Source organism: Syngnathus leptorhynchus, chromosome 3 (genome assembly GCF_054491065.1).
Source record: "Syngnathus leptorhynchus isolate UIUO chromosome 3, UIUO_Slep, whole genome shotgun sequence".
In the NCBI taxonomy this organism is placed as follows: domain Eukaryota; kingdom Metazoa; phylum Chordata; class Actinopteri; order Syngnathiformes; family Syngnathidae; genus Syngnathus; species Syngnathus leptorhynchus.
The window spans coordinates 20223241-20250713 of record NC_141197.1 but is presented as its reverse complement, the minus strand read 5'-3'; the positions used below and the strand labels follow the sequence as shown (position 1 = coordinate 20250713).

The 27473-nt window shown below is 48.3% G+C and overlaps 1 protein-coding gene across 6 annotated transcripts; it reads left to right on the top strand.

The window, feature by feature from the left end:
* On the top strand, window positions 1–27473 carry cbfa2t3 (CBFA2/RUNX1 partner transcriptional co-repressor 3). Of its 6 annotated transcripts, XM_085908105.1 has the most exons (13): window positions 1–535; window positions 14916–15071; window positions 16364–16605; window positions 16672–16761; window positions 17251–17432; window positions 18392–18675; window positions 19072–19157; window positions 20128–20263; window positions 20342–20410; window positions 20558–20626; window positions 21109–21162; window positions 22389–22579; window positions 23387–27473. In XM_085908105.1, the coding sequence occupies exons 1-13, from the start codon at window positions 370–372 to the stop codon at window positions 23738–23740; spliced, it is 2079 nt and encodes a 692-aa protein (XP_085764231.1). In that variant the 5' UTR covers window positions 1–369; the 3' UTR covers window positions 23741–27473. The 6 variants fall into 6 exon arrangements, with proteins under 6 accessions (XP_085764231.1, XP_085764232.1, XP_085764229.1 ...); XM_085908106.1 differs by lacking the exon at window positions 20342–20410; XM_085908103.1 differs by having other exon boundaries at window positions 20128–20410.

Below are 27473 nucleotides of genomic sequence, written 5' to 3'. Positions count from 1 at the left end.
AGAAACACGGAAGGAACTTGCTATCATCTCGAAGAGAACGGACGGCTTTGCAATATCAAAGCTACCATTTTCGGGATTCAAAATATCAAAGGAAATCATTTCGCTGAAGACATGAAAGGATGAAGAGGATGCAATTTGGAACATTACATTGCATCATACCTGCAAGGGGCTCTTCCAGAGGAAGATGGACATTTAGGGGAACTTTGTCATTGTGAAAAAAAATAGACATTATTGCCAATCTTTGCTTCATGGAGCGCTTTCTTGTTTCCGCCTCATTGCATTTGAGTTGCCTTCTCACTGGGTAAAGACCAATCGAGAACTGCCAGTTGAAGATTCCAATCATAGCGGTGAAGACAATTAGATGGGAAAATGTCTGCCGAGGTCCACCAGGAGCACAAGAAAAGGCTTCACCAGAAAGGTGGACACCTGCCACCTGTCCCCACCGTGACCCTGGTCAGCCGCAGAGAGCCCAGAACCAAAGAAGCAATCCGGCGCCGAGGCCTCGAGCCCAGTGTCCCATTCGGATCTGCCGAAGGTAGGAGCTGAGACAGTGATGAGTGACAGATCTGCTCATTGGGCAAACGAGATGGATGGATGGATGGATGGATGGATGGATGGATGGATGGATGGATGGATGGATGGATGGATGGATGGATGGATGGATGGATGGATGGATGGATGGAGAACGCTTTGCCTTGATTGAATGCCGCTTAGCAAAATGATTTGTCTTGTTGTGGATTCCGGTGTTTACATTTAACTCACACAAAAGCAGAGTTGCCGTCGTAGTAACGTTCTTCACTTCACTTGGTGACCATCAGCAAGTCATTTCCCATACAAATAGGAAATCACCGTTCGGAGGGGGGGAGGAGGGGGGGGGGGGAGTACACGAATGACTGTCAGAGCTTTCGTTTATGTTCTGTGGCAGAAAGGAAAATGAAACGAGTTGCAATATTGTAGAGCAAGTGTGTGCTGGGAGGATGAGAGCACAACTCCTGATCGGACAAGGAAGTCAACTTGCCATTTTGATGTTAAGATGAGTTTGCAGGTACCTGCTAAAAGTAACTAACTAAGTAACTTGTCATCTAATTTGATACCGTTGAAATCAAGTGAAGTAAAAAGACAGATTTCTCCAAGAAACTTGTCTTGAAAATGAACTGACAGCCTTCAAATGATTGAAGAGGATCCAGATGGCCGTTTTGAGCGGAAAGTCTGGGCCAGATCGAGGACGCGCTGATTTACCTGCAGCACGCCATTCCGTGCCAGTAATGAGCTTTGTCAACATGCCACCGATAAGGCCTCTATAATTAGGCTTAGTCATAAGCAGCCCCTCTGTAATTCGCTGATAAAAATTAAGAAAAAAAAAAAACAGTAGAACTAGCGTGTCACTGCTCCAATCCGGGCATCGTGCACACACACACACAGAGAAAATGTGTCAGTGTTGGCTGTAAACACACTTGATTGTCTGAAGGAGCTCTACCTGTAACTGTGCACGTGTGTGAGGCGTTATGAGCTGCAGCATAGGCTTCCTGTGAGGGAGCAGATGTCGCCCAGCTCAGGCACAGCTGCGACGGCCGATAACCGCGGCGCTAAGAATATGTCGGCACGCTGGCTCTTCTCCCTGGGCCTTATCAGCCCCGAACAGCATACTCTCACACACACACACGCACACACAATAAGGAACTGCCACCACCACCACCCAGTCAGTCAGCCAGCCAGCCAGCCAGCCTGGTCCACAATAAGGAAGGAAGGCGATGAGAAAGACCAAAAGAAGACAAACTCAATAAAGCAGTTTTTTTTTTTTTTTTTTTTTTACAAAGACTGATTTATCCTTCCAAACAAATCTTTTCCAAAGGATGATTCCATCGACAAAAAAAAAAGCAAATGATTCCAAATAGTGCCTAGGCGTTGCGCTTTTTTTGTTTCGACCAACCGACTTTTTTCCCCAGCGATGACTAAAATAATCTTTTTGCTATCTTGGCTTGTTATTTTTCAATATTTGAATAGAACAAATGAGACAGATATCATAGCAGAGATACATTTTGCTGCATGGAGGAGAGAAACTCAGCTGATTAAGGAATGGGAAAAAGGATGTTGAGGAGAGACAAGGTGTTGACAATGTGTGTGAAGATGGGCAAGGGAGAGAGGAGGCATCCTCTCTATTTTCTCCACACCAGCTTTGTGGTTTGTGTGAGGAACAGATGTTCACAAGTTGATACACTGCCTCTTCTCCCCCCCGCTCGCTATCTCCTGTGCCAGCACCACCAACTGTCTGAGCGTATGCACACACACACGCGCACACACACACACACACACACGCACATGCAGGCTGGAGCACCTTGCCGTAGTCTTGGCCATGATGTTGAGAGCTGTTCCTCATACTCCATAGCAATTCTTGCAACACCTCCTAAAAGTGTCCCCCATTCTTTTCCTTTTTAATTTGTCAAAGTTGCTTTCATTTGCCGATATGCACGTGACTCTCAGTGAAATCACAAACACGGCGATGACAATGAACGGCGCGCTTGCGTCTTCTCTTTCTAAAAGGCACTTTGAAAATATGAGACGAGACGAGACGAGAAATGAAACAAAGCTCCGATTGTCGCTTCTCGGAATTTCTGAGGCAGGGACAATCCAGGCTAGATCACTTCATCTATGGTATTATTATTATTATTATTGCATGAGTAGTATTTTGAAATGGCACTCTCGGTTCCAAAAACTCCGATTAATTCTTGATACGTTAGGCTCTCGGGTCAATCATCTCCAGACGTGACGTGGTGGAGCCGCTCGGCGCCAAGCTCAAATGAAAGAACCTCCCTCCTGCCTTGTTTTGGCCGTGTCTGGGCTCACCTGCGATCTTCTTGCTTGATGGCACGCCCAACCACAGCTGAGCTGAGCAGAGCTGAGCCAAGCCAAGGGGAAGTGAGAATACAATGCCTCCAACGTTCCCTTTCACTCAGCTTCAGGGTCTTATCTCCTTTCAGCACTCCAGCCCATGACTGCTATTAGAAGAAAGGATTTACAATGTGTGTGTGAGTGCGGCAAACTTCTCTTCTCCTACACACACACACACACAAGTCGCCATTACCGTTCCGACGCCACAAAGGCCGTCCTCCGACGTATCAGAAAGTGCTCAAGGGATGCTGTCAATACATAATAGACAGAAGAGAATGGACCACAGATAGGCAAAGAAAGACAAAAGCCTTTTCACAATGAAAGACGTCGCAGAGTTCATCTGGCAGTGTTGCGCACCTTTTATTGTGCAGTTTATCACGGCCGCCACACGGAGTGCCCACGCTCAGCGCTCAACAAAAGGCCAAATTAAGAGGAATGAGAGGGAGGCTGTCGGCCGGACGGACAGTTGACAGCTTGGATGACGCCGAGGCGATGAGCGTCCCGTCCGTCTCGGAGCTGTCACCTTGACAGGAATCCTTTCTTTGGACGCCGCCCCCGTCGCCGACCTTTCCGTCACTCGCGACCACACGGTCCAGACAGCAACCGATACAAAACGCCAAGCACCTTTGACTGACCAAGTTTGATAAACATCTCATCTCCTGTGACGACCAAGGCAGTTTTATTTAGGAATGGCTTTTTCATACGCAAGGCAACTCAATGTGCTTGCAATTCATAAAAGCTTTTTATCGACACGACAGCCGACAACATTCACAGGCAGAGCGGAGAAAACAAAAGTAGATGAGTCAAATGTAAAGAACGTAACATTCACAACACATTCATACAATTATTAAAAGGCCCCACCGTGAAATTGATTCAAAACTGTTTAAACAAAGGAATGGAGGGGAAAAAAAATGGATTGTAAAGCACAAGCTTCTTCCAAATGCGTGCAGCATAACAGCTAAATGCCGCTTCACCGGGTTCGCTTTGACCTCCGGCTCTGCAAACTGGGCTTATTTTCAATCAGTATTTCTGAAAATTGCACTGTGTTTGCTGAATTTATGTTTGGTGGCATTAAAGGAAGAAAAATAAGGGCCGAGCTTCCAGCGCATGTGCATGATTTAGTCGGCGGCGCCCCCGGCTCGATATGAAAGCAACATTTGTGTCGGTGGCCGCTAAGGCCGAGCGGTGAGACGTGAGTTGGGGCCGAACAGCTGTCCGTGTGTACTTTCCAAGCTGCTTCTATTTGTTCTGTGGACACGGGCGGGGTCGGGAGGGTGTCAGCATTGTCTACTGTCCCTCATCGTGACTTGGTGTGTGCGCATTGGTGTTTATGTTTGTGAGGCCCGGCCAAAGTGGACAGGTGGGCGATCTTCACGAGAGAACGTACCTTCTGGAACGATGGGAACATGGAACACATTTTTGAATTACCGCTGAACTGAAACTTGATGTGTCGTTAAAAACAGTTGTAACTATTTGCAGCCAGTAATATAGATGGAAAATATAGCGTCTTGCTATTCGTGTCATCATAAAAAATATATTCTCGTGGACCTCACAAGTCTTAAAAGCGGTCACAAATGCAAATGCGGGCGCCCGTGTCGATAAACAAGATTAAATGGAAGGAGAAAAAAAAAATGTACGAGCCAACATTTACCTACAGTGCTTCTGTAATGGAGCAAAATGAAGATTCTGAGTTCATTTCTATAATTGCTGTTTGTTTCATCATTGACACAAACAAACAATGCATTGAGAGCTTTTAAAGCATTCAAGATAAGATCACAATAGGCTGCAGCGCACATGTGGCTGGCTTTAAATGGAAGGTTAAGCAGTAAATTAAAAGAAAAGAAAAAAAACAACAACCTCATCATAAATAGACAACAGCGTGTAAAGATAACCTAAACAGAAAATAGATTGTGTGAGATTACTGGGCGCTAATTAAAGCAGGCAACAAAGACGCCCAATAAATAGGAACAGTAAAATGGAAAATGGATGTGAGCATAAAAGCTTCCGTGGAATAAAGGCGAAGCCCACATTTAATAACTGTCCATCTGATCTACTTCCATTTATCTGCTTGAGCCCTCGCAAACAAACATACAAATAAATCACTTATTAACTGGGAGAAACAAAAAGCTATTGTTGATTTCTTTAGGGTCGGCTGCAGCTATATCCAGTTGGATATTTCGCCATATTTTATTTGGCAATTTAAAGAAAGACGCATGTGGAACAAGGAAAAGTGGACTTTTAGCTGCTCACGCTTCCCTCGGCGTCGTGATGTGTGGAAACAGCGGCCCTTACTGGCCGGCGAGGGAACTGACAATCACCCAGCCTTTGGTCGGTCACTTGATGGTGCATGGTTCCAATTATACAATTAGAAAAACGCGAGGCACGATCTCATTTGATATCGAGTTGCTTTACAATACAACTTTTTTGTGTTTTTACAACAATCGTCACTCCATAAATAAATCAGAGAGAGAGAGAGCGAAAGAGAGAGAGAGCGAGCGAAAGAGAGAGAGCGAGAAAGAGAGAGAGAGAGAGCGAGAGCGAGAGAGAGAGAGAGACGGGGTTCGTTCCAGATGGTGTTTAAACGCAGACAGAAGGCTCCAGAGAGGACAGCGAAGCAGAGCGAGAGCGAGAGAAAGAGAAAGAGAGAGCGAAACGAAACGAAAGAGAGGCGGAGGAGGAGGCGAGAGAGCCGCGGTTGCTTGCTTGCTTGCTTGCTCGCTTGCTCGCTTGGAGGCTTGGTGCGCACAGTGGGCTCGCCAGCTCCATTCATTAGTGAGGACAAAACAAGAAGCCTGCTCGGCTGCCTGGCTGGCTGACTGGCTGGGAGCGCACACATGCTGGAAAAGTCAACCCGGCCGGCGGCCACAAAGCCTTGACAGTCAGTCGGCGGCGGTGCTGCTGGTGCTGGTGGTGGTGGAGAAGAAGGAGCGCGTCCGTCGCGACCAAGCCAAAAGCTCGCAGGAGGGAGGAATTCTTCTCATAGGACCTTCTTGGACTTTTTTTGATCATGCGAGTGGAAACTGAGGAAGAAGTCACGCGAGGATAAAGACGCACGCTGCAGACTCGGAGGATCCGCATCTTATTGTTTTGGCAGTTTTTTGGACGTGGATTGGAGGACTTGTGGGCTTTCCAAGTAAAGGAGCATTTGTTTTCGTCGAAAGTGCTAAGTCGTTACTTCCTTCTTTCTAATACTGACCATGACACACAGAGCGGATTTACATGGACTGTGATATTTGACAATACCAAAGACTGATTTAAGAAGAAATTAAATACCTCGTAAGTGACCCAACCTGGACGCCCAAAGGAAAGTTGAAGCTAATTGTATGTATTTAATGGTGGCGGCTTTTGCCTCCCCTTCCTGTCAACAAGGACCAGCGTCCGTCCGTCCATCCGTCCGTTCGTCCGTTCTATCTCTAAAAGCCCTCCACCCCCAGCCACCCCTCATCATGAGGATTGAGGCGATATAAAAACTCTTCTAGAAAAAAAACTGGATTATCATCTCTTCACCAACATCATCTTGACCTCGACCTTCACTGAGTAAGAAAATATCTGTGCAATCTAGCATTTTGAGCTTTCTTTTGCTGAAATGACTCAATTGGTTGATTATTTGTCAGCATCCGATCGCAATCAGCGTGCTTTTCCATGTCAACATCATTTCACCCAAAGTCAATTTGATAAAACATTTCAAGACATGAGGATAGGCGACATTTTATGTGAGGCCGTTTGAATAATATTAGAAGCTGTCGACGTGATGTACACTTAATGGTATTTATAAACTCCTGGTGTAGTTTACATTTATTGCAGGGAATAAAAAACACAGGGATGATAGAGAGAGAAGAAGGTCTGAGCGTGAGCATCAAAGTGATGCTGAAACAAAGTGATGACACCTTTGCTGTGCCACTGGATGGAGGTGATGGAGGTGAAAGGGGATCAATTGAAACATTTACAGTGTAGTGAAGGGTGCACTAGCGCGTGACACCTACCGCACCTTTATTTTTCAAAGCAAAGATACCATCAAGACGCTTTTCATAGCCTTGCAGGAAAAAAAAGCAAAAGTTCTACCCCCTACTTGAACAGCCTCCAAGCCAGCGCTCTCTAATTGGCGCTGGTAAATATCATCTGAATAATTGAAGAGTCCAACAATGGATGTGAGGTTACAGGCAGGGGTGAAACCGCAGGCTGCCTGCCTGACCGCACAGGAGAAGTCCATCATCTCCTTCCTTCCAGAGCTGACCGGCCCTCCGAGGCAGATAGATGTCCCCCTCTTTATCATGAAGTAGGGCTTTTAAAAGGGCGTGAGTGGTTATTGGCCCGCCGAGTAAGAGCATCATGGGTTGAGGTTATGGGGAGATGCAAATTTGCTTTGATGCTGGTGGAGGTGTTTTCTCCACCTGTATCATTGTGGTGTGTGTGCGCGTGGGCCGGGCCAAGTGCGCTAATGATTGTGATTTAAATGCGCGGCCAGTGGAGGTGAAGCCGCCTGCCTCCTAATTAATGAGCGGAGCAGATGGCTTCGGGTGGGCGAGCGCGAGCACGAGCAGTCAGGTGGTCAGCACAACAAAGACACCTGGGCCAGCACAAACAAGACAAGCCAAAGACATCGGCGTTCGGGGGGGCGGCCTCGCTCCGTCTGTCCTGGTGTGAGTGAAGGCCACGCTCCATGTGGGCCTGCTTTAAGAACGTTTGGGGGCCGCCGTGAGAGCTTCTGTTCGATAAACAACAAATTGTAATTGGCTAGCACGTCTGCCTTCAGAGCTTCTGGATTCAAAGTTGAGCGGGAACGGTTACTCTTTACCAGGCAGGATAATCAACTTGATGATGACATCACTGAAGTTGGAGTAGAACTGCCTCCTGGTTACGCAACAAAAAACAATAGTCGTCACGAAAGGCACTCAACAAATATCTTCATTTACAGAAATCATTTACATCTTGAATATTGTGGAGGTCTTCAACTTCACATTCTTGCCTCAGAAAATGGAGGAAAGTTTTTCAAATAATATTCAATATTAAATTGGGAGGCTTTTGTTGTTGTCCGGTAAACCGCATGCAGCCTTGGATTCAAAGCGGCTGTAACTTTTTGCACGACTTTTGCCGCGCTCGACACTTTTGGCGTCGCAGACGAGATGACGAGAGCGTCCAAGTCTGCGTGGCTTCGGCATCTGGAGTCCTAGCGCTCCACATGTGTTTGACATTACTGCGACAAGGCTGGCCATCCTCTCTTGGGAGATGGGGAATGTCAAAGAATAGAGCGGAGAACTTGAACGGCTTCCCAACATCTGACGGAATGAGAAAAGCACTCTGTGGCCGGCTGACGCCACAGCGTGGGAGCAGAGCTGAGGGTGGAGGCCAAGTCAAACCCCCCCATGCTTGCCAAATGGGACTTTTTCTCCTTTGGCCACCGTTCCTCTTGGGATCGCCGAAGAATAACATACGACGACAGTGTTTTTCGTCCCCTGCAATTGCGAGGTGACTCATTTTGACTTTCCGCGGCGGGGCGAGAAGGTGCAAGGCGCTAATTATCAGGCAGGAAAATGTCTGCTAATGATTTGTTGGATTGACGCTTGATTTTCCTGGAATTACCACAGCGCTGACAAATTGCACCTCCAATCACGCTCTCCCAAAAAAAAAAAAAAAAGTCGCATTTCCAGCTGACAGAAGCAACCGAGCCATAAATTGCGTCAGGTTGAAATGGATGCGTGCTATGAATTCCAAAGCATTTCCTCCTCCTCCCTTCCTTGCCTTGTGCCTATTCTAGCTCACCTCCGCCGCTCACCTCGCATTTCCCGGCATGGTCCCGAAACCTCCGGCCTAACTTCTGGTGTTCTGCTCGGCTGGCATCGCAGTCAGACGCAGGAAGCAGCCGGGCTAATCTACAGTGGCAGTCTTTTAATCAAGCCCGGGGGGGGGGGGGCAGAGACAATGGGAAGCTCATATCACCGCCACGTCTCGATAGAAGACGGCTACCCCTCCCCTTCCCTTCCTTCTGCCCTCCACCGTGGCCTTTATCACAGACGGCGAGTAAACACACAAGAAAAGGACTGAAAATGCTCAGGGCATTCACTCCAAAGCCGTCCGCAGGAGTCTTAAACCGGTCTTCTCTGTCTTTTTATGCCGAGAGTACGCCGCCTATATCTTTTCCATGCGAGCGATATATTTCTGAAAATGAAAGGCCGTTATCTGCTGGAAACAGATCTGGTGGCACACAGATGGTTCCGTCCTTCTTCAAATGGGAGCCGAGCTGCTGAATGGCGGGCGCTTGTGTTACCAGCGAGGAGAACAGACCTTAATCTCGGCTCCAGCCTTCCTTCCTCTGCCTGGCTGTCTCTGCTCGCACGCTCAAAAGCGCTCACACACACACACACACACACGCGCACACACACACACACACACACACACACACACACACACACACACACACACACACACACAGCCAAACTCCAAGCCTGATCCCCTTTTATGCCTTCTCATCACCTAGGCGGCTATAAAATGGACAGGTTATCTGCCGTGTTTTCTGGATGGTCATTTTGAGACGTGACATTAAAAAGTCACAAGGGATCCCGGCGGGATTGCAAGGTTTATTTTTGATGGTGTCAAATGCTCGCCCCCGAAGAGAGATGAGCCAGCCCGTTTGTAAGAAGCCCTATTATTCATGAGTGAGACATTTTTCAGCATTTGGAAAATAAAGGTGACCTTTTAAAAGACACCACCTTTTGATGGGCGTTTCCTCGGGAACTCCCAGGCGATTCATTCAGGACGCTAAATTGCTTTTAGGTCCAAAAAAATGATAGGTGCGAATGGGATCGGAAATTGTTTTATGTGCTTTGCGTTTGGCTCGTGGCCAGCCTGCATTTCAATCTCTCAACCATATTGTAAAAAAAAAAAAAGAAAAAGTGAGGGGAACTGAAAATGTCCAAACTTTGGATGTATTTTTTTGTAAATGTACCTCATGGTGAGAAAAATTCCACCATTTTTTTTTTTCCCCTCCATTGATGATTCACACTTCCTTTTGCTAACAGCGGTTGCAATTCTAACCGTCTCAATTTGTCATCCTCATGGGCGCGCTTGGTTTTCGGGGAGCACTAGTGTTGCTATTTATTTTTGCCCGGTGCCTTGGCTGCGAGAGAAACTGTCAGAGCTTCTCCTGAAGCTATCAAGGGAGCACCCCACACTCCAAATCATTGTTCACCCACCCAGTCACAGACCCAAATGACGACCAATCGGCTCATCCCTGCGAATGCCAGCCAAAAGTCACGCGAGCGCTGGCCAAAGTGGAAAACAACGCGACGTGAGCACACACATTTGTTGCCAGGCTCAAATCTAAGACTTTTTATACATCATAAATCCACAGGCAGCCGTTATGACGTCAAGGCAAACAGTGCGGCGCTCGGCTGCAGCTGGTTGGAAAGAAAAGGAGAGCGGGATGAGCGAGACGGAGAGAGAGAGGAGAGGAGAGGAAAGGGCAGGACAGCAGCTGTCAGGCCTCCATCGCGCACCTGTCACACAGGAAGTGAGCACCGGCCACTGTTTCCTGGATACACCTCCTCAAACAATGCTCCTGGAAGAAACCGAGGCACAACATCTGCTCAATGTGAGGAGGGAAAGACAGACAGACAGCAAAACGCAATATTCATTCAGGGAACTTTGTGAAAATCAAACAGTAAGTGTTGGCCATGTGCTTTTGCATTGATGTGTGTGTGTTAGTTAAGAGGATGTTTGTGTTCTAGCAGCGCTCTATGACAGACGGGTGGGTCACTCTGTGGAAAGTCCAGGCAAACTCTCCCAGCAATACAATAAGGTTCCCACGCCTGCACGCTTACAAGAAGGCACCGTCCGTCTTCTCGTTGCACCGATGTTCGCAAGGCATACAATCAAATGAATATACTGTAGCAGAAGAAGAATAACACACACACACACATTGTCCTATTTGTCAAGATGGGTCCTCACGAGGCCCCCAATGTTTCATTCCCAGGCTGCCCTTCATGCTGCCTGTATGCAATTAGCAGAGTAATTAAAAGCTTGATGAGCTAATTGGTGCCGGGCCAAGCCGCATTTGGCCGATGGAAGTTATTTGGGTTGTTTCGCCAGACAAGGCGTAAGATGAATACGTTTTGGCCTGTTGAATGATTGGGGCTGGATAATTGGCTCCAAAATTCACTTTCAGTTTTTATGCTGAATTGAGGCTTTTGTGAGTGCCAAACTAATTTTGCATTTCCAAAGCCGTATCATCGTGCGGCGTATGCAAATACGGAGGAGAATCGGAGAGGGAGTCGCTCAGGTGGCCTGAGGAGTATTTCGAGGAATGATGTCACGTCTGACGGCGCCTGCTAACCGAGGTCATCGGAAGTCTGATCCCGTGTCGGAACGTGGCGGCCGGAGGCAAAGCTCTCTCTCAGCTGGCAAAATTAGGCTCACAGCTGAAGAAGATGAGCCAGAGCAGAGGCAAAGCTGAGCGAGCGGCATGTCCTCCTTTGCACCTCCTTCTCCTCTATATTTCTTTGCCTCCCTCGCTTTCTGTGACAGCTGTGCTGGTGATGGCTGTGTGCCCACGGTGCAAGCTGGCTGCGGGGTCCCAGGTGGCCCTCGTGACAGTTATTGATGTTCAGGTGTTCAAGTCTTCTCACGCAGAGAGCCCGGAGCCAGCCGCACACAAACATGCCGCTTGAGCTTAACTTCATTTGCCTCCAAATTGGAAAGCAAACCAAAAGCCAGGGTGGTGTGTTTTTGGGTGGTGCGATTGTGAAGATTTATCCATTCCAGCTCAAACAAATCTTTTCTCCCATCCAGATGCGAGAGCATTTTCTAAACGTTGGTACTACTGCCGCACTAACACGCTCCAGATGTGTCTGGCTCACCGAGGAGTTGTTCTTGGCTCGGCCTACCTTCGCTGAATGTCGCAAATACTTTCCTTTATTTAGAAATGACTCTGAAGAAGGAGGTGTAGATGGACGTGGGAGGGGGGCAGAAGATGAAAGCTGAAATAAATGATAGGCGGAGGAAGAGGAGGGGGCCGAGAGAATGACACAAGAAGCGGAGGGAGGAGAGGTGAGGGAGTCAGCTCCAGTCGAACATCTGGATTTTATTAGCAGCCGTAGGGAAAATGTGAAAAGGAAGTTTTTTTTTTTTTTCTCTTTCGCGTCTGCAGCGGCGACGCGTCGTACATAAGCACTTCACTGGCGACGAGAGGAGCCAGACTTTCCCGAAGGAGAACAGATGCTCGCTAGAACTTCAATACAATTACATCAATAACAGCTTTGGCAGATCGCAGCTCTGGATACCTGCGGCTCGCATAGACACACGTGTGTCTCTTTTACCCTTAACCCACAATCAATTTCCCTTCATCCATGCTCTCATTTTTTTTTTTTTTGGTTGCCAAGGCAGCCACTAAATTGGCCCATCCAAGCAGAAAATCTCGGATGGCTTCTGTCAATGCCACGTTTTCTGTCAAGCTTCTTGTTTGCAGCTCTTCTAGCAACATATGTTGGATGCATTTGTGTGTGTGTGTGCGCAACCACAACACTGCACAACCTATCATTAGTCCGGACTCAAAGGCCTGTGAGCTCTAAATCAGCTCAGGATGAAACACAGTCCGGATCTGTCTGAAGGGGCCAAATTGGTGCAGACGCAAATAAACAAATCGGATGATTAGCCGTACGTATGTTCTTCCTATACATTGTTAGCAGATGGGGGAAATCAGGCAAGGTAGTTCAGGGCAGTATGGGCCGATCTGCAAAGTCCGTAGGCCTGCCTGGTGGGGGTCTGCGGGCCAGAGGCTCAGGCTCTGTTTGTGCGGACTCCTCGGCGGCTTCATAGGGAACAGATGTGGGAAGGGAAGGAAAGGCAGCCGGGCGGCCGGGCGGGCGGCCGGGCAGCCGGCCAGCCAGAGCAGCTGGGAGAAATTAAAAACAACAGCATTCCTGGAGACTGCATGGGCGAATTACAGTGGGAAGGAGGGAGACTTTAGGACTGCGCGCTCACTGACAAGAGTCTCGGCGGACTGGCAGCCATTGAATAGACAGGAGGATGTAAAGAAAGTCGCAGCTGTGTTTCCATCGCGGTGAACAAGACGCACTTCAAGATGGCCGCCGAGCATCTGTGTCATCAAAAGACGCACGTTTGTTGACGTTTCATGAAACGACGACGGATGGCGTCCCGTTGCGGCCGTGCGTGTGTGTGGCTGCATTTTTACACGCTCTGGCCGCTTCTGGCGTGTCTTTTCATCTGGTTTCATCACGGCACAAGGGGAGATCATTTGAAAGAAAATCTTTTTTGGGTGAGCAATCTTTTAGGCCAGATTACATCAAAGGTGTGCCGAAAGTCAAGAAAGCCAGGCGCAGGCAAATTGTTGTTTATTTTTACGTGGATCGTCAGCGCGGGACTGACGGCGACACATCTGCTTCCTCTTAATGGGGGCTCTGCATGCTCCAGACCTGGATTTAACCACCTCACCTTAGCTGCTATCTTTTTGTTTTCTTTTCCTTCTGCTGGCTCTGCAAGTGTTTGGTCCTTCGCTACGGCGCGGCGCGAGCACAGATGGCCGCAGATGGGCTTGCAGACTTCCTAATGTATTAAAAAGTGAAATCCCTGGCCTGGTGTGTATGCGTTCGCCCTGTCCCTGTAGCTGTTGCGATTATACAGCTGTCTGTAATCCCACAGAGGGAGTCAACAGACTCGCCAGCCCCCCCCCCAACCTTATCTTCCCTCTCTTGTTTTACGCCCACAGAAAGTAAAGAAAGCAAACTGGCCTCTAAAATGTCTTCACAGTCTCTGCGAGGTGCATTGAAGACGTTTCATAGAGTGACAGTGCACATTTAATCAAAGAGGTGGTTTTACTAGGCCATATGGTTCTCCCCGCAGGAAACTTTGTCAGCACGGGTGGCTTGTTTATGTGCTCGGGCTTCTTTTAGACCAGAATATCTGCATCTATTTATACCGGCCGCCATCTTTAACCTTGTGTGTTTATGTTGAGAGCGAGCGGCTAGCTCGCGCTTTTCAGGATCACCGTGTCGGTGACCCCAATACGACATTACGCCGCCGCCACGACCTTTAAATACAGACGCCGACTGCCGAAGCTTCTCTGCCCCCCCCCTGTTGTTGATTAAATATATAGAAAATCCCAAATACTGCCAATCAACCATAATTGCCCTGTGATGAAAATGATTTTTATCAAGGAGCTTTTTCAAGGGGCTTCTGGTGCTGCCGGCAAATATCACACTTACTGCTCGCCGCACCTGGCTGCAAGCTGTTCAAGTCATCACAGTCCTCTGCGTTCAGGTTATGAACATCTGCTTCCAGAAACCGAAAGGGCAAGTATGGAGAAAAACACTTTCCGCCCATGCGTCGTGCCCGGCAAACTTAATTTGATGATATTTAACATTCCTGCAGAAATGAAGCTAAATGGTGTCTACATCGTGAAATCATTGGCTCAGCTCGACCCCGCTGCAAATCAATGAAGTCGTTGGTATCACGATTGCATAAGAAGCAAAGTGGTTTTCCTCCGTCCGTCTATTTGCTCGCCACCGGCCAGCCCGCCCGCTCTTGCCTTGTTTGGTCCTCTGGCAGAGAACGGCCGAGCGTCTGGTCGCGGGGATGGAGCCTCTCCTGAAAGTCAGTCCCCAATGATGGACAGCAGCAGATCCAGCTGCACTTGTCACTGGCAGTCAACTTGGCTGTCTGAAGCGCCGGCCGACGAGAGGGGACAGCCGCGCCGTGTGTGTTTGTGTGTGGGTGCCATAGGTTAGATTGAAGGGGCACTGATTGGGATGTCAGAGCTACACGCTGTGTGAAGGAGAGTGATGGGGGGGGGGTCAGCAGCAGCTGAGTGGGTGAGCAGGTGTTACTGTATGTCTCCCAGGCCTGTGTTTCTTCAAGCCAACAGACACACAATACGCATTCGAAGTCATTTCCACACCCATTTGCGTCGTGTTCGGCTTGCAAACCGGGCGACAATGTCAGCGCCGGCCTTTGTTTTCTTTTTCTAATCAGCATAGTGCTCCGTCTTGACGTTTGCTGTGTTTTATTCTCGCCAGGTAGCAGAGTGCCGAAGGTTGGAACAATGCCAGATTCACCTGCGGATGTGAAAAGCCAGCCCAGGTCCACCCCGCCAACCATGCCTCCTCCACCCCCGGCAGTCAACCAAGCAAGCAGTCGGAACGCTTCTTTCACCCCCACCACCAGTAAATCAAGTAAAAAGCGCTTCTTTTACCAATTTTATTTTTATTATATTTTATGATATTTACTTCAATACATTTGATTGATGTATTTATGATTCTATATTTACTATATTTGATTATTTTCTGATATGAATATGTTTTACAATCGTTCCCAGTTGGGGAGGCTTGTGGGTTTTGTTTGTGTTTCGCTTTCGTGCTCAACGACCACGTCGGCAAGCGAGAAATTAAGCATGTGCAAGACAAAAAAAAACCTCAAGCAGCTTTTTACGGGAAAACAGGAGTTTGTGGAAAGCATTGTAAAAAAAATAATAGCATTACATTTGGGACTAATGCAAGCCTAGCACAAAGCACGGTTGAAATCTGCGCAGGGGTGGCCTAGACCGAGGTTTGGTATTTTCACGGCGCCGTTAAAAATGGGTGTTTGGCGCCGTTGTGGGTGTGAACACAGTGATTCACCACCAATCAAAGTGGATTGAGGAAGTCTCGTAGCCTTATCTATATTGTCAGTTGCGTGTGTATGACATCAGCGTTGGAAGGAAGGCACTCGTGTGCTTCCTAGCACTTCTGCAGACCGAGTGTTGACGCTACTTGAGCGTGGAGTGTGCTCCGAGGTGGGCGTGTCTTTTGTTCTGCTAAATTGTTGACAAGAGTCTCTGAGTGCTTGTGCGCCGGCGGCTGCGTGTGCGCACGTGTGTGTGTGTGTGTGTGTGTGTGTGTGTGTGTGTGTTGTTCACCAGCTGGTAGCAGACTAGGTGGCAGGGGCAGAGGGCATCATTCAGCCCGGCCGGCCTTGCTGTACTTTCCTCCCTATATAGCAATGTCAGGCCGGGTTCTTTCACCTAGCTAGCCCAGCTCTCGTCCTTCCTCCTCGCCCGTTGCTGAAAACAAGTCAGCGCGTCGGGAAGCTCGGAATGTTTCGTGAATGTCGACGCGATTGTGAACCTCCGAGTTTTCAGATGGCCAACATGTGCGGCGGGCGGGCGGGCGCCACATTTAGCTACACACCTGCCACTGGAATAAAAGTAACACAGGCTTCAGGACTATTTTTGGCACCTCATTTACAAGTTCCTCTTATAGTTGTGTCCTAGTGAGTGAGTCGGTCGGGGGGGAGAGTTTGAGGAACAGGGCAAGCAAAATAGACTGACACGAGAGCAGGTGGCCGCAGAGGGGAATCAAATGGTGACACTTGTGAGACAGCTGCACTTTGCACAAAAACACACACTGCCAGGTCTTTCATCAGACCCCCACATGTGGTGGATTCCCCCTCAAAAACCAGTGACCTAATTCTGTGTGTGTGTGTGCAGTGCTAAACGGGAGCAGCCACTCTCCCACGTCGCTGAACGGCGCCCCGTCCACTCCCAACGGCTTCAGTAACGGGCCGGCCATGTCGTCCACGTCGTCGTTGTCCAACCAACAGCTCCCGCCGGCCTGCGGCGCCCGCCAGCTCTGCAAGCTGAAGCGTTTCCTGACGACCTTGCAGCAATTTGGCAACGACATATCGCCCGAGATCGGAGAGCGAGTGCGCAGCCTGGTGCTGGGGCTGGTGGTAAGTTTGCCGGCTATTTATGTCACCCTAAAAAAAAAAGGCTCACGGGTTTTGTTATTGTTCTAGAACTCCACGCTTACCATCGAAGAGTTTCATTCCAAACTTCACGAAGCCACCAACTTCCCTCTGAGGCCTTTCGTCATTCCCTTCCTGAAGGTAAATATAGCGTGCACAGGTGTGGGTCTGTTTATATATTTAGCGCTGCCCCGGATTCTACGGCCCCCTCACATTCATGAATTACTGGAGGGCCCTTCTCTACCAACAAATGCAGCTCAGTTTTTTTTTGTTACCCTCTCTCTGACCCAAACGTGTTCCTCATGACATTTTTCGGGGGGGGGGGGGCTAATCTAACCTGAGAGATGAACCTGGCAGTGTTTTAGATGATTAAAGTGAAGGTCCAGACCAAAGGTGTGTGTGTGTGCATCCTTGTGGGCGGCCACACGTGCAGCAGTCTGCGTTTTGTCAAGCACACACGTCTGCCAGAGTTATTTGACAGCGCTAATACACATCCACAACACACACGGCAGAGGAATGTGTCGAGAGATCTGTCTTATCTCATTGTGTCTCTTTATCTATCACTCCCTCTTCTTTCACTCTTTTCACTGCCTTATCTCTCTCTCTCTCTGTTTTTTGATTTGGTTCCAGGCAAACCTGCCCCTGCTGCAGAGGGAGTTGCTACACTGTGCCAGGCTGGCCAAGCAGACGCCGGCACAATACCTGGCCCAACACGAGCAGCTCCTTCTGGACGCCAACGCCAGCTCGCCGCTGGATTCTTCCGAGATCATGTTGGAGATGAACGAGCATGGCAAGAGAAGGACCCCTGACAGGTGATCAAGGACGCGGCGGTTTTGGGGTTTTGCTTGATTTACTTCCTGGGTGGACGTGCCACGTCTTTTCTCTGGTCTGTGCATCAGAAATCCCTGACTTCTCTCTGGCCCTTTAAGTGCATGACCTGCAGGCTCCCAGCAGCTGTCCATATGTGTCCAGATGGCCATGTGCTGACCGTAACACTGAACACATCCTCCGTAGCTGCTTTGGATGGGAGGGAGGGAGGGACTGTAATCCGCACACCTCCGCCTCCCAACCTCTTGCCTTATGCACAGCGGGCCCGGCTCGCTCGCTCGGGGGAGGGAGGGCGGGGGGGGGGGGCTCGGCCGCGCCAGCTGTTGGTATGATTTGTCGGTCGCCAGAGCCGAGGATGTGTACGAGTATTGCCGGCGCGCCGAAAATACACACGGATAATCGCCGTGCACGTCTATTACACGCCGCCGTCAAGCATTGCTTGGCCTTTGACTGATTCCCATCCCGATGCCTGAAAGATTAATATCAACACTCGACTTTAGACTGAGCAGATGGCCGCAAAACGCCCTCACTCGCACACACACACACACTCGGTTAAACAACTCCTACACGGCGTCTCCAAACATCTGCCGCACGATCCGCGTTTGCATCCCGAGATGAAGAATAGTTGCAATCTTGGAGGGATATTCAGATGAAACGCCGGAGACGCTCGGACTTGGCTTTGTTTGCCGCATATGGCGTGCAGCTGGCCCCCGCCGCCGCCGTAAGTGAACAACAAGCGTCTCTCCACGGGAATAGCGTTCAGGCTTGTGCACATGCGAGCGTGGGAGTTGTCCAATTTACAGTATTGACAGAGTTGGCTGAAGCTTCAGCATCCAAGCAGCTGCGAGCGGCTGGAAAAAAACAAACAAAAACAACAAAATGCAACTTGAGCTCTTTGTGTGTTTCATTAACATTCATTCCGTTTTGGCGCTCCCTTCCACAGGACCAAAGACTCTTCGGAAAGAGATGGCTTGCACCCGGAGCACCTTGCTAAAAGGCCATGCACCATTAGCCCCAGCCAGCGCTTCAGTCCCAGCACGGGCCTCCCTGCTCACCCGCCCCCCAACGGCCTTCCCACACACCCTCCCAACGGCCTGCCTCACCCCCAAAACCCTCAAATGGGCCCTCAGCACTACCGCTTGGAGGACATGGCGCTGGCGCATCAATACAGAGACGCTTACAGGCATAATGAACACAGAGACGGACGAGAAAGACATCGGCAGACAGGTACGGCGCCTTCGTGGAGGGGGGGGGGGCAGGAACAATGACCAGTTGTCAGTCCACTGTGTTAATCCTCGTGGCCGTGCGGCTATATAAAGCCCCGGGCCGGCCGGCCGTACATACTCGTGTGCTACAACTGTGGCAACTATTTATGCCTTCCGGCTGCTTGAGCCCGACAGAAAGAAAGACATGCATTCTCAGGCCCTTGATGAGTTACAAGCTCATTGTTCTATTAAATATGATATTATTATAAAGTGTCCATCTAGCTAGCTAACTAGATGACTCAGGCTCCCGATGGGTGTTCCTGCAATCCAGCATGGCGCACCACATTTGTTGAAATGTTTACAAAACCTCGGCGTGACTTTGAATGGAGTTGACCGGATTGAAAATCTTCTGTCACAGCAATGCACGGAGCCCGCCAAGAGGAAGTGATCGACCACCGTCTAACAGATCGAGAGTGGGCAGAAGAATGGAAGCATCTCGATAATGTAGGCATTTTTGACGTCGCTCGCTCGCTCGCTCGCATGCAAACGGTTTGACAACATTTAGCTTCGGGAAAGCATTAGCGCACACATCCACCAGACACACGCACACACAGAGAAATAGGGCCCCAGATGGAGCCGGGGACCCAGCAGAGAGCAGCTCCAGCTGGGCAGAGCAGCTGAGACAAGAGCTGCAGTCATGGAGAGAACCGGCCAGGCTTGGACCCCTGCCAAATTAGAAACACTTCGCTGAAATAAATATAGCTCACCGAGGAGGGACGGGAGCAGAGCCACCGACTGACCGACCGACCGACCGACGGACGGCAGAGCCAACGTGAATAATGTCCCAATGTTGAACATGTTAAAGCCATTTAGTGGAGGAGCAAAGGGCGGCGACGCTACAATGAGACGGGGAAAAAGAGAACTGAAAGAAAATCTGGCAGCAAATGGAGCAGAAGGCTGGAAGGAATTCGCTCAACCTTTTCATCTGTAGTCCAGCTGTTCCGTTGTTATTATTGCAGCGCGCTCACAAATTCTAAATCACTAACTAGCACATGGGCAACAACTGAGGGGAACTTGCAAATTACAAGGACTGACCGTTACGGCTCCTGGAAATGAAAAAAAAACAAAGCTATATTTTTGTGGCACTCATTCCAAGTTAGGCAGTCTTTTAAAATTTGAAATTAAATAAAATTTAATTTAATTTCAATATTAATGTATTCATGTTAAAATTAAATGTAAATTATATAATAATATAAATATATAAATTTAAATATTTTCATATCGCTCATTACAAGTTAGACTGTATTTTACATTTTGGAATAAAATCAAATTTATTTATAGACTAATTTTCAAATGAAATGACATTTAAAACTTGATTGACATGATTTAAATGTACTCGATTGACCTTTGCAACAACAGAACGTACAAATGTCCCGATGAAAGTCATTCCTAATGAATATTCATCTCCCATCAGCTGCTGAACTGTATCATGGACATGGTGGAGAAGACGCGTCGCTCTCTGACGGTGCTGCGACGTTGCCAGGAGGCCGACCGGGAGGAGATGAATCACTGGATCCGGCGCTACAGCGACGTGGAGGAGATGAAAAAAGGTGGGAGCAACGGACAGCACTGCCTTCCTCCTCCTCCTCCTCCTCTTCCTCCTCACCACAACTCGTCCTCCAACACAGCTAGCAGCAGCGAGGCAGTGCCCAAAGGAGCTTCCTCGGCTGCTGAAAGGCAGACAGGCAGACAGACAGGTAGACAAACACTCACGTGTAGCAAGGTAGGGCCCCTTTTCAGGATGCCGCAGAGGGAACTTTAACCTAGCGTAAAGCGGGAGGTCATCCTGACGCCCTATTTTAAGGGCACAGTCTGATCGATTGTCCGCTCTGTGTGCGTTTCAGAGATCCACAGAGACTTTCTGCACAGGCCTCCATCGGGATACCTGCCAGAGGAAATCTGGAGAAAAGCCGGTAAGAACCTCGGCATCTCAACGTCACGCATCTCGCCGCCGAAGCTCGGTTCCTTCCACCAAATGCTAACAAAATCACTGAGTTAGCGGCGATGCTAACTGTACCATTTGGTGGAAACCTGGCTGGGGACTTTGGAGTCAGGTCGGTGAGGCGGGAGGATTGAAAGCTTCTGGAAAATGTTGGCAAAATCTGTAACCGCTATGAAAGGCCACTGCAGTTAAGCTGCAGTGAAAATGCAGGCCGCAAACAGCAGCATTGATATCAATATTTTGAAATCCACGCCAAGCAACATTCCATATTCAGTCTCCTTCCTTTTGGCTCCCTTTATCCGAAAAGGATTTTTGACAAGTCCTTAAATCTCCATGGAGCAAAGACGCTGCTGCTGATGCTGCTGCTGGTGATGGCAAAAATATTGCGCTGCATTTTCACCCGCAGAAAAAAAAAAAAAAAGTCTATTTTAACTGCAGTTGTTTTTCATACAGGCACTACAAGCATCCCGCTTTCGCCAGCGCTAAAGCACCTCCAAAACAAGCAGGGTGAGTAACGTGTCTCACTCACAGCAGCATCTTGCCTTCACTGAGTGTTTGTTTTGTGTTTGCCCCGCCCCCTTTTCATTCAAAACAGACTTTTCTCTGATCCAGATTTCACGATCTGGTCTGTGGAAAGAAAAACTTGGCAAATCCCTGCGGAATGATAACGTTAATACCGCCGCTGCCCCAGTGTTTTTCATTAAGTGCTAATTGCCCTAGCATCTGCTATGTACTCTCCTTGATAAGAATTAATTAAATTTGCAAACTTATCTCGGCGCTGCATACATTAGGCCTGATAATTGAGATTGAGATAATGCAGATAATGCTTGAGGGATAAAAGGGAGAAATGAAGTGGAGGATGAAGGGAATGTGAGGATGAGTGTGACTTCATGTGTTGACGTGAAAATGCAAATTGCCAAAGTGTGTGGAGAGTGCTACTTGACTGGAGGAATTCAAAAAAGCCAGCAGTGTCCATTACAAACAGGATCACCTTTGTTTGTGCTTGGGATGGAAATGAGTTGGAATCTTTATTTTGCATGATGGAGCAATTCAAATGTTTTCATCACAGTAGCCCAAAGCAGATTGGCCTAGTAACTCATTCAGTGCCATTGACGATTATAGACGTCAAAGATATGAATTGGTTTCATATGCGTTTGGTGATTCATTAGCATCCGGTCCAAGAGTGAGCAAACAATCCAACGGTAAGAACTACACAGCATGCGAGGCGTATTTTCCGAACCATCTGCTTCCTCCGTGCAGAAGGACTCAAGTATTTGGGCACTGCTGCATCTAGAACACAAGACATCTCGCTATGACAGCACGGCTAGCTCGGAAGCATAGAAAATGAAGTACACGCTCCATCTCGACGCCAGAATTTGCTTTTGTCCAAATATTGTTCCGTAACTGCCTGGTCTTTGTTCTTGAATAACAATTGTGGAGTACGGGGAACATTGTGGCGATGATGAGCCATTCACAACACACTTGGAGTGTGTTGGAGTTGCTCGGAGCCTGAGGATTTATTTGGTAGTGAAGCGGCCAGGAAGGGAATCACACGACGGCGGCTCAACGGCCGAGCCGGTGACAAAACTTTGGAGGCATCTGCTGCGCGAGTCCAGATTGTGTTCATCGCCGACTGTCTGGATGTTTCTGGCTTCATCTGTTAGCCAAGAGATGACAAAACAGCGACGGCCCGGCCCTAACGCGTTTCCCGTCTCTCCCCTTTGCTTTCTCAGAGGAAGCCGTGAACGAAGTCAAGCGGCAGGCCATGTCGGAGCTGCAGAAGGCCGTGTCGGATGCGGAGAGGAAAGCTCACGAGATGATTTCGGCAGAACGCTCCAAAATGGAACGGGCCCTGGCCGAGGCCAAGAGGCAAGCCTCCGAGGATGCACTTACGGTCATCAACCAGCAGGAGGATTCCAGTGAAGTGAGTACCACAGACAGCAACAAGAGAAATACAGACGGACTCAATTATGAGCATTTTTATGATCTTTTTTTTTGACATGTTAATCGCAGGGACCTTAAGTCATGGTTTCTTAAACAACAAAAATATGACACGCTAACAAAAGAACAATTGGTTTTCCCCTTTAGATCTTTTTTTTTTTACAACTGTTTTTCCCTCTTTATATAACAACCTTTTTTTTTTATTTGTTTTGTTTTTTAAATTCACACAGCAAACTGAATGCTATTTTGAACCTTGCCAAAGGGATTTTTAATTTTTATTTTATTTTTTTAATTCCCACAGCAAACCGTACGCTCTTACCTAGAGGCAAGGCTAAATTGATTTGCCTATTTTGAGCCTTGCCGAACCGAATTACGAGCGGTCGCAGTACAAATAAAAAACAGCTTTTTACATGAATTCTTGGAGGTGTGATGTCACCATCCAAAGTGGGACTGAGGCTGGCTCCCTCCCTCCCTCCAGTTTTGCGAAAGGCTACATTATCACCATCAGCCTCTGACATTCAGCTAGCTCTTGGCTCTGGAGTTGCACGGCCAGTTGTTTGTCTAATAATGGCAGACGGCCCCAGATGGGAAGAGCAGGCCGCCAGACTGAGGCCATTCCGGAGCAGATGACCACCACCTGCTGGTGACTCCAGCCAGAGCCCACTTCAAACATATCCAGCGTGTAAATAGATTTAGCGGGAAAGCCGTAAATCGAGTTCGTTATGTGTGGGAGAGCAAAAGAGACTTCTTTTTATCAAGCGTCTGTCTCTCTCTCCCACTGTCTCACCAGAGTTGCTGGAACTGCGGGCGGAAAGCCAGCGAAACGTGTAGCGGCTGCAACACGGCTCGCTACTGCGGCTCCTTCTGCCAGCACAAAGACTGGGAGAGGCACCACCACGTCTGCGGTCAAGGCCTGCAAGGGCTTCCGGGGGGCGGCGCCGTTCCCCTGGGCACCTCGGCTTCCGGCGCGCCCCCCGCCCACTCGGAGGGCGCCCCGCCGGGTCCGCTGGCGGGCCAGAGCGGCGTGGCGGCCGGCGGCGGCGGCGGCAGCATGTCGGCTAGCCCCAAGGAGAGCAGTTCGAGTAGCGCCTCTCGCTCCACCACTCCGGCCACGCCGGCGCTACTGGACGCCACATCTCGCTGACGTTCCGTCCCGTCCCCTGGTAGGACAAAACCAAACTGAGGAATCTCCATCTCACCTGCCCCCCCCCCCCTTTCCCCCCTTGCTCAAGTTCTCAAGTCTGCCTTTTGCATATGGCTGCTTTGGCATTCAGTAAGCACAACGTTGATGAGCGACAGCAAGAGATCGTAGCGTTTGCTGACCAGGATGTGCTCTTAACTTGAGGGTTGAGGACGACAAGACCAATTAGCACTTCAATTCCCAAATAATTTTTGCCCCCGTCAGACCTGTTATATGCACTAAGAGACCCGTCTCCAAATGCTAACAGATCAGGATTTTTTTTTTTTGTCAATGAGCTAAGGGGAAACCCTGTCCTGCCGTTCCTCAGAAAACACAACTTAGTATTGATGGAACGTTTCTTTCTGGCTTTAAGGGAAAACCAAGAACAGTCCAAATATGATCGAAGAGCGTGATGATAGTGACGTTTGTTAACCATCATGAAACGAAATGGAGTTTTAAACTGCTAACTACCTTGCTAGCGAGCCAAGAAAAATCGACGCCGGACTCACCTCTCGAAACCATTGTGAACCCAAATGAATTCAAAGATTAAAAAACAACGTAATCCAAACCTTTGTATGACACTGCCAAAGTGAGTAAGCGATAAAGAGAAGCGCTCGTAACCAAACGCAAAGCAACATCACCTCCTCAGCATCCCCCCCACCCCACCCCGCCCATCACAGAACGGAGGCTTGCGCCAAGACTTGAGCGATCCTTCAGCGATCCTTCAGCGAGCCAACGGATGGACGTCAAACGCTCGCTGAAACGGACTGAGGCCTCGCCCCGATGAAAAAAAAAAAAGAGGCAACGGAAAAAGCTACACAAAAATCAAGCGACATGTAGCTACCAAAAACCTCCAGCAGAACACACGACACGCGAGCGTCGGATGTGTACGTTTTGGTTCCTTTCTTTGTTTTTGTTTTTTTCAATCTCCAGCCGTGAGGTGATATTTCCCGTCACATTCACACACCTTTTTTCCAAAGCACGATGAACAGAGCCAAGAGACGGACGGTGCAGACACTTGTCTTTTTCTACCTCCCTTCATCCCCAAACACCTGACTTTTTGACCCCCCTCCCTCTCCCCCGCCTGCTTTGGCATGAACATCGACGTAGGATGGAACCTGCTTGTAGATATTTTTCTCTCCTTGGCTCATTTTGTGGATCTTTTTTCTGTTTTGTTTGCTTCCATTTGGTTTTGGTCACCGCGGGGGGGACCGAGCAGTGAGGTGCGGGCGGGCGGGCGAAGACGTTTGCCCCCGCCATCTACTCATTTGTTGTATCTATCTGATTGAGATGAACCCCCCCCTCTTGTAGAATATTTTGTATGGCTCGCATTGTAAGACAGTGAGAGGACGGAGGTGCAATATGAAGAGAATTCAGCTACTGAATGGAACCTCAGCAACTACCCATAGGGTGTCATATAATATAGATACATATAAATATATTTAAAGTAACATCAGTAACTTAATGTGAATGTACATAGTATTTAAAGAGGTCCAAAAATGTGTTTGCCAAATAACAGAAACCTTTAAAGTTTAATGTCCAGAATATGATTTTTCTCACAGTACATTTGTTTCTTCAATGTATCAACTGCTTTCCCCCCCCCCCCCCCCTCTCTCTCTCTCTCTCTCTCGCTCTCTTTCTCTCGCTCTCTTTTAATAATAATAATGATAATAATTCAATGGCTTTTCTTCAGTGGCGTAGATGTAGGGGAAAGTACATTCTGACAGATCAAGTGTGCATGGACTGCATGACTTTCAGGAATCCGGCTTTAATGAACTCGCTGAAGATAAAGTCAAGAGATGTGATGATGGTTCATTCTTATCAAATATGGGGGAATATTTTCTGCGTGACTTACTGCATATTTTGCCCCCGCGGGAAGGGACCCGATTCATATTGCAAATTAAGCTCCATTTCTTCTTTCTATTGAGTCCTGTGAACAATGAGAACTCATTTGGAATATTCAAATGAGCTACAGCCAATATCAGAGGTTCATTTGACCCCCACTACGCTTTACAACTATTTGGTTCTACTAAACAGGATTTTTTTTTTTTCAAGCCGATCCTGTGCAAAGAAGCTGCAACCTTTGGCTGCATCTGTGTGTAGCATTTTTTTGTTGTTGTTGTTGTCGTTGTATTTGCTACAAAATGGCCTCTGTGCTGACTTTGGCGACGCCAGAGCACTCCTCGCTTGCTACCTCCTGAGACCATACAGCTAATCACCAGGAGATCTTCACCTGGACTTTGAAAAAGATGGGCTGAGTGCAGACATAGCAGTGGCGCCGCTAGCATAACTAATATGCTAGCGGCGCTACCGCTAACATGGTATTTGCTTATGGATGGCCAAAGGCCTTGCCACCGTAATTGCGTCCGTCATTTGTGAGTGAAACTACAACCAAACATATCACCGAACCGTGTATCGACCGTGACGAGCCATTTGTCATCCCAAACCGATAAAAAAAAAAAAAAAAGCGCAGACCAAAGTACTCCTGCATTGCCATAAAGCGGCTTTGACGCCAAACCAGATAAGACGAGCTTGGCGCTTCACTACAGTTAACCAAAGTGTCTGAGATGCAAACAGTCCGAAAGCGAACCATTACGCTTTCGCCTGTTGCTATCTTCTAGCAGTTACAAAGCCTTGCGGAGATGAAACTCATGAATGGTGAGCATGTGGTCCAGTGTGAATAGTTTTATAAAAATGATTTTCCTTTTTTTTTTTTTCCCCCCCTCCACCTCTTTTGTACTTGAAACCCTCCGAGCTTTAATAAAAGACCACAGGCAAACGACTGACAGAGATATGTAGCGACGCTATCTGTGTTCACGTGCCGTGTGTGTAAACGATATCGGCATCAAACGAGCGTTACGGTGGCAAGTCCTTTTCGAGCGCCCTCGTCTGCAATCAAGCCCTCCGAGAAACAAACCAAACCCAACAGACCGCTTGTAAATGACCAAAAGACAACCAAAAGCGATTTGCTTCCATTGTACTTGGTAGGGAAATGTTTTTTGTTTGAGCATTAAGAGTTTGGGAGGTGGATTATCGGGCGTGAAGCCAGATTCATTTTGAATGCTGACAAATATCTTCATGAGGGTGTGTGTCCCACACATTGTGTCAAACAAATGATTCGATCGTTTTCTTTTCTCTGCACTCTGTGAAAAGAAATGGGCTCTCCAGTTTACATCAGGCAGCCAAACCAGTAACAGTCCGTCTCAAGGCTCAAGGCTGGTGCATCCTTCCAGGCACTGCTGAAGAGCCCGCTTGAAGGCTAACGTGAAAAAGGTCTGATACAGCACTTGTGTAGCCCCCCCCCCCTCCCCTCCAAAAAGTCATGGCTCAGGATGGTCCCATTTTGATCTTTACCTAGAATGAAAATGGGAGTGTCTGACAGCATTCTATACGGTATTGTGCAATACACTATGACATGACGGAAAAAAAAAAAAAATCTGTAGGAAAGGTTGACTGAAACCCGCAAACACTTTCTTCTTTGTTTTATTTTCTCTCTCTTCAAGTTCCCGTTGCCGTTTTTAGATGAGGTCAAATGTGCCAGAGGAATTCAATTCTGATTTGTATTTATTTCTTGCATGCTTTCCTCCCTGTTGCTAATAGCGCTCTTTAACTGTTCGCTCTGTTGGATGTGTGACGCTGTAAAACATTCTAATTCAGGTTATTGTCTGTGTTGAACAATGTAACTGTGTAATTAAAA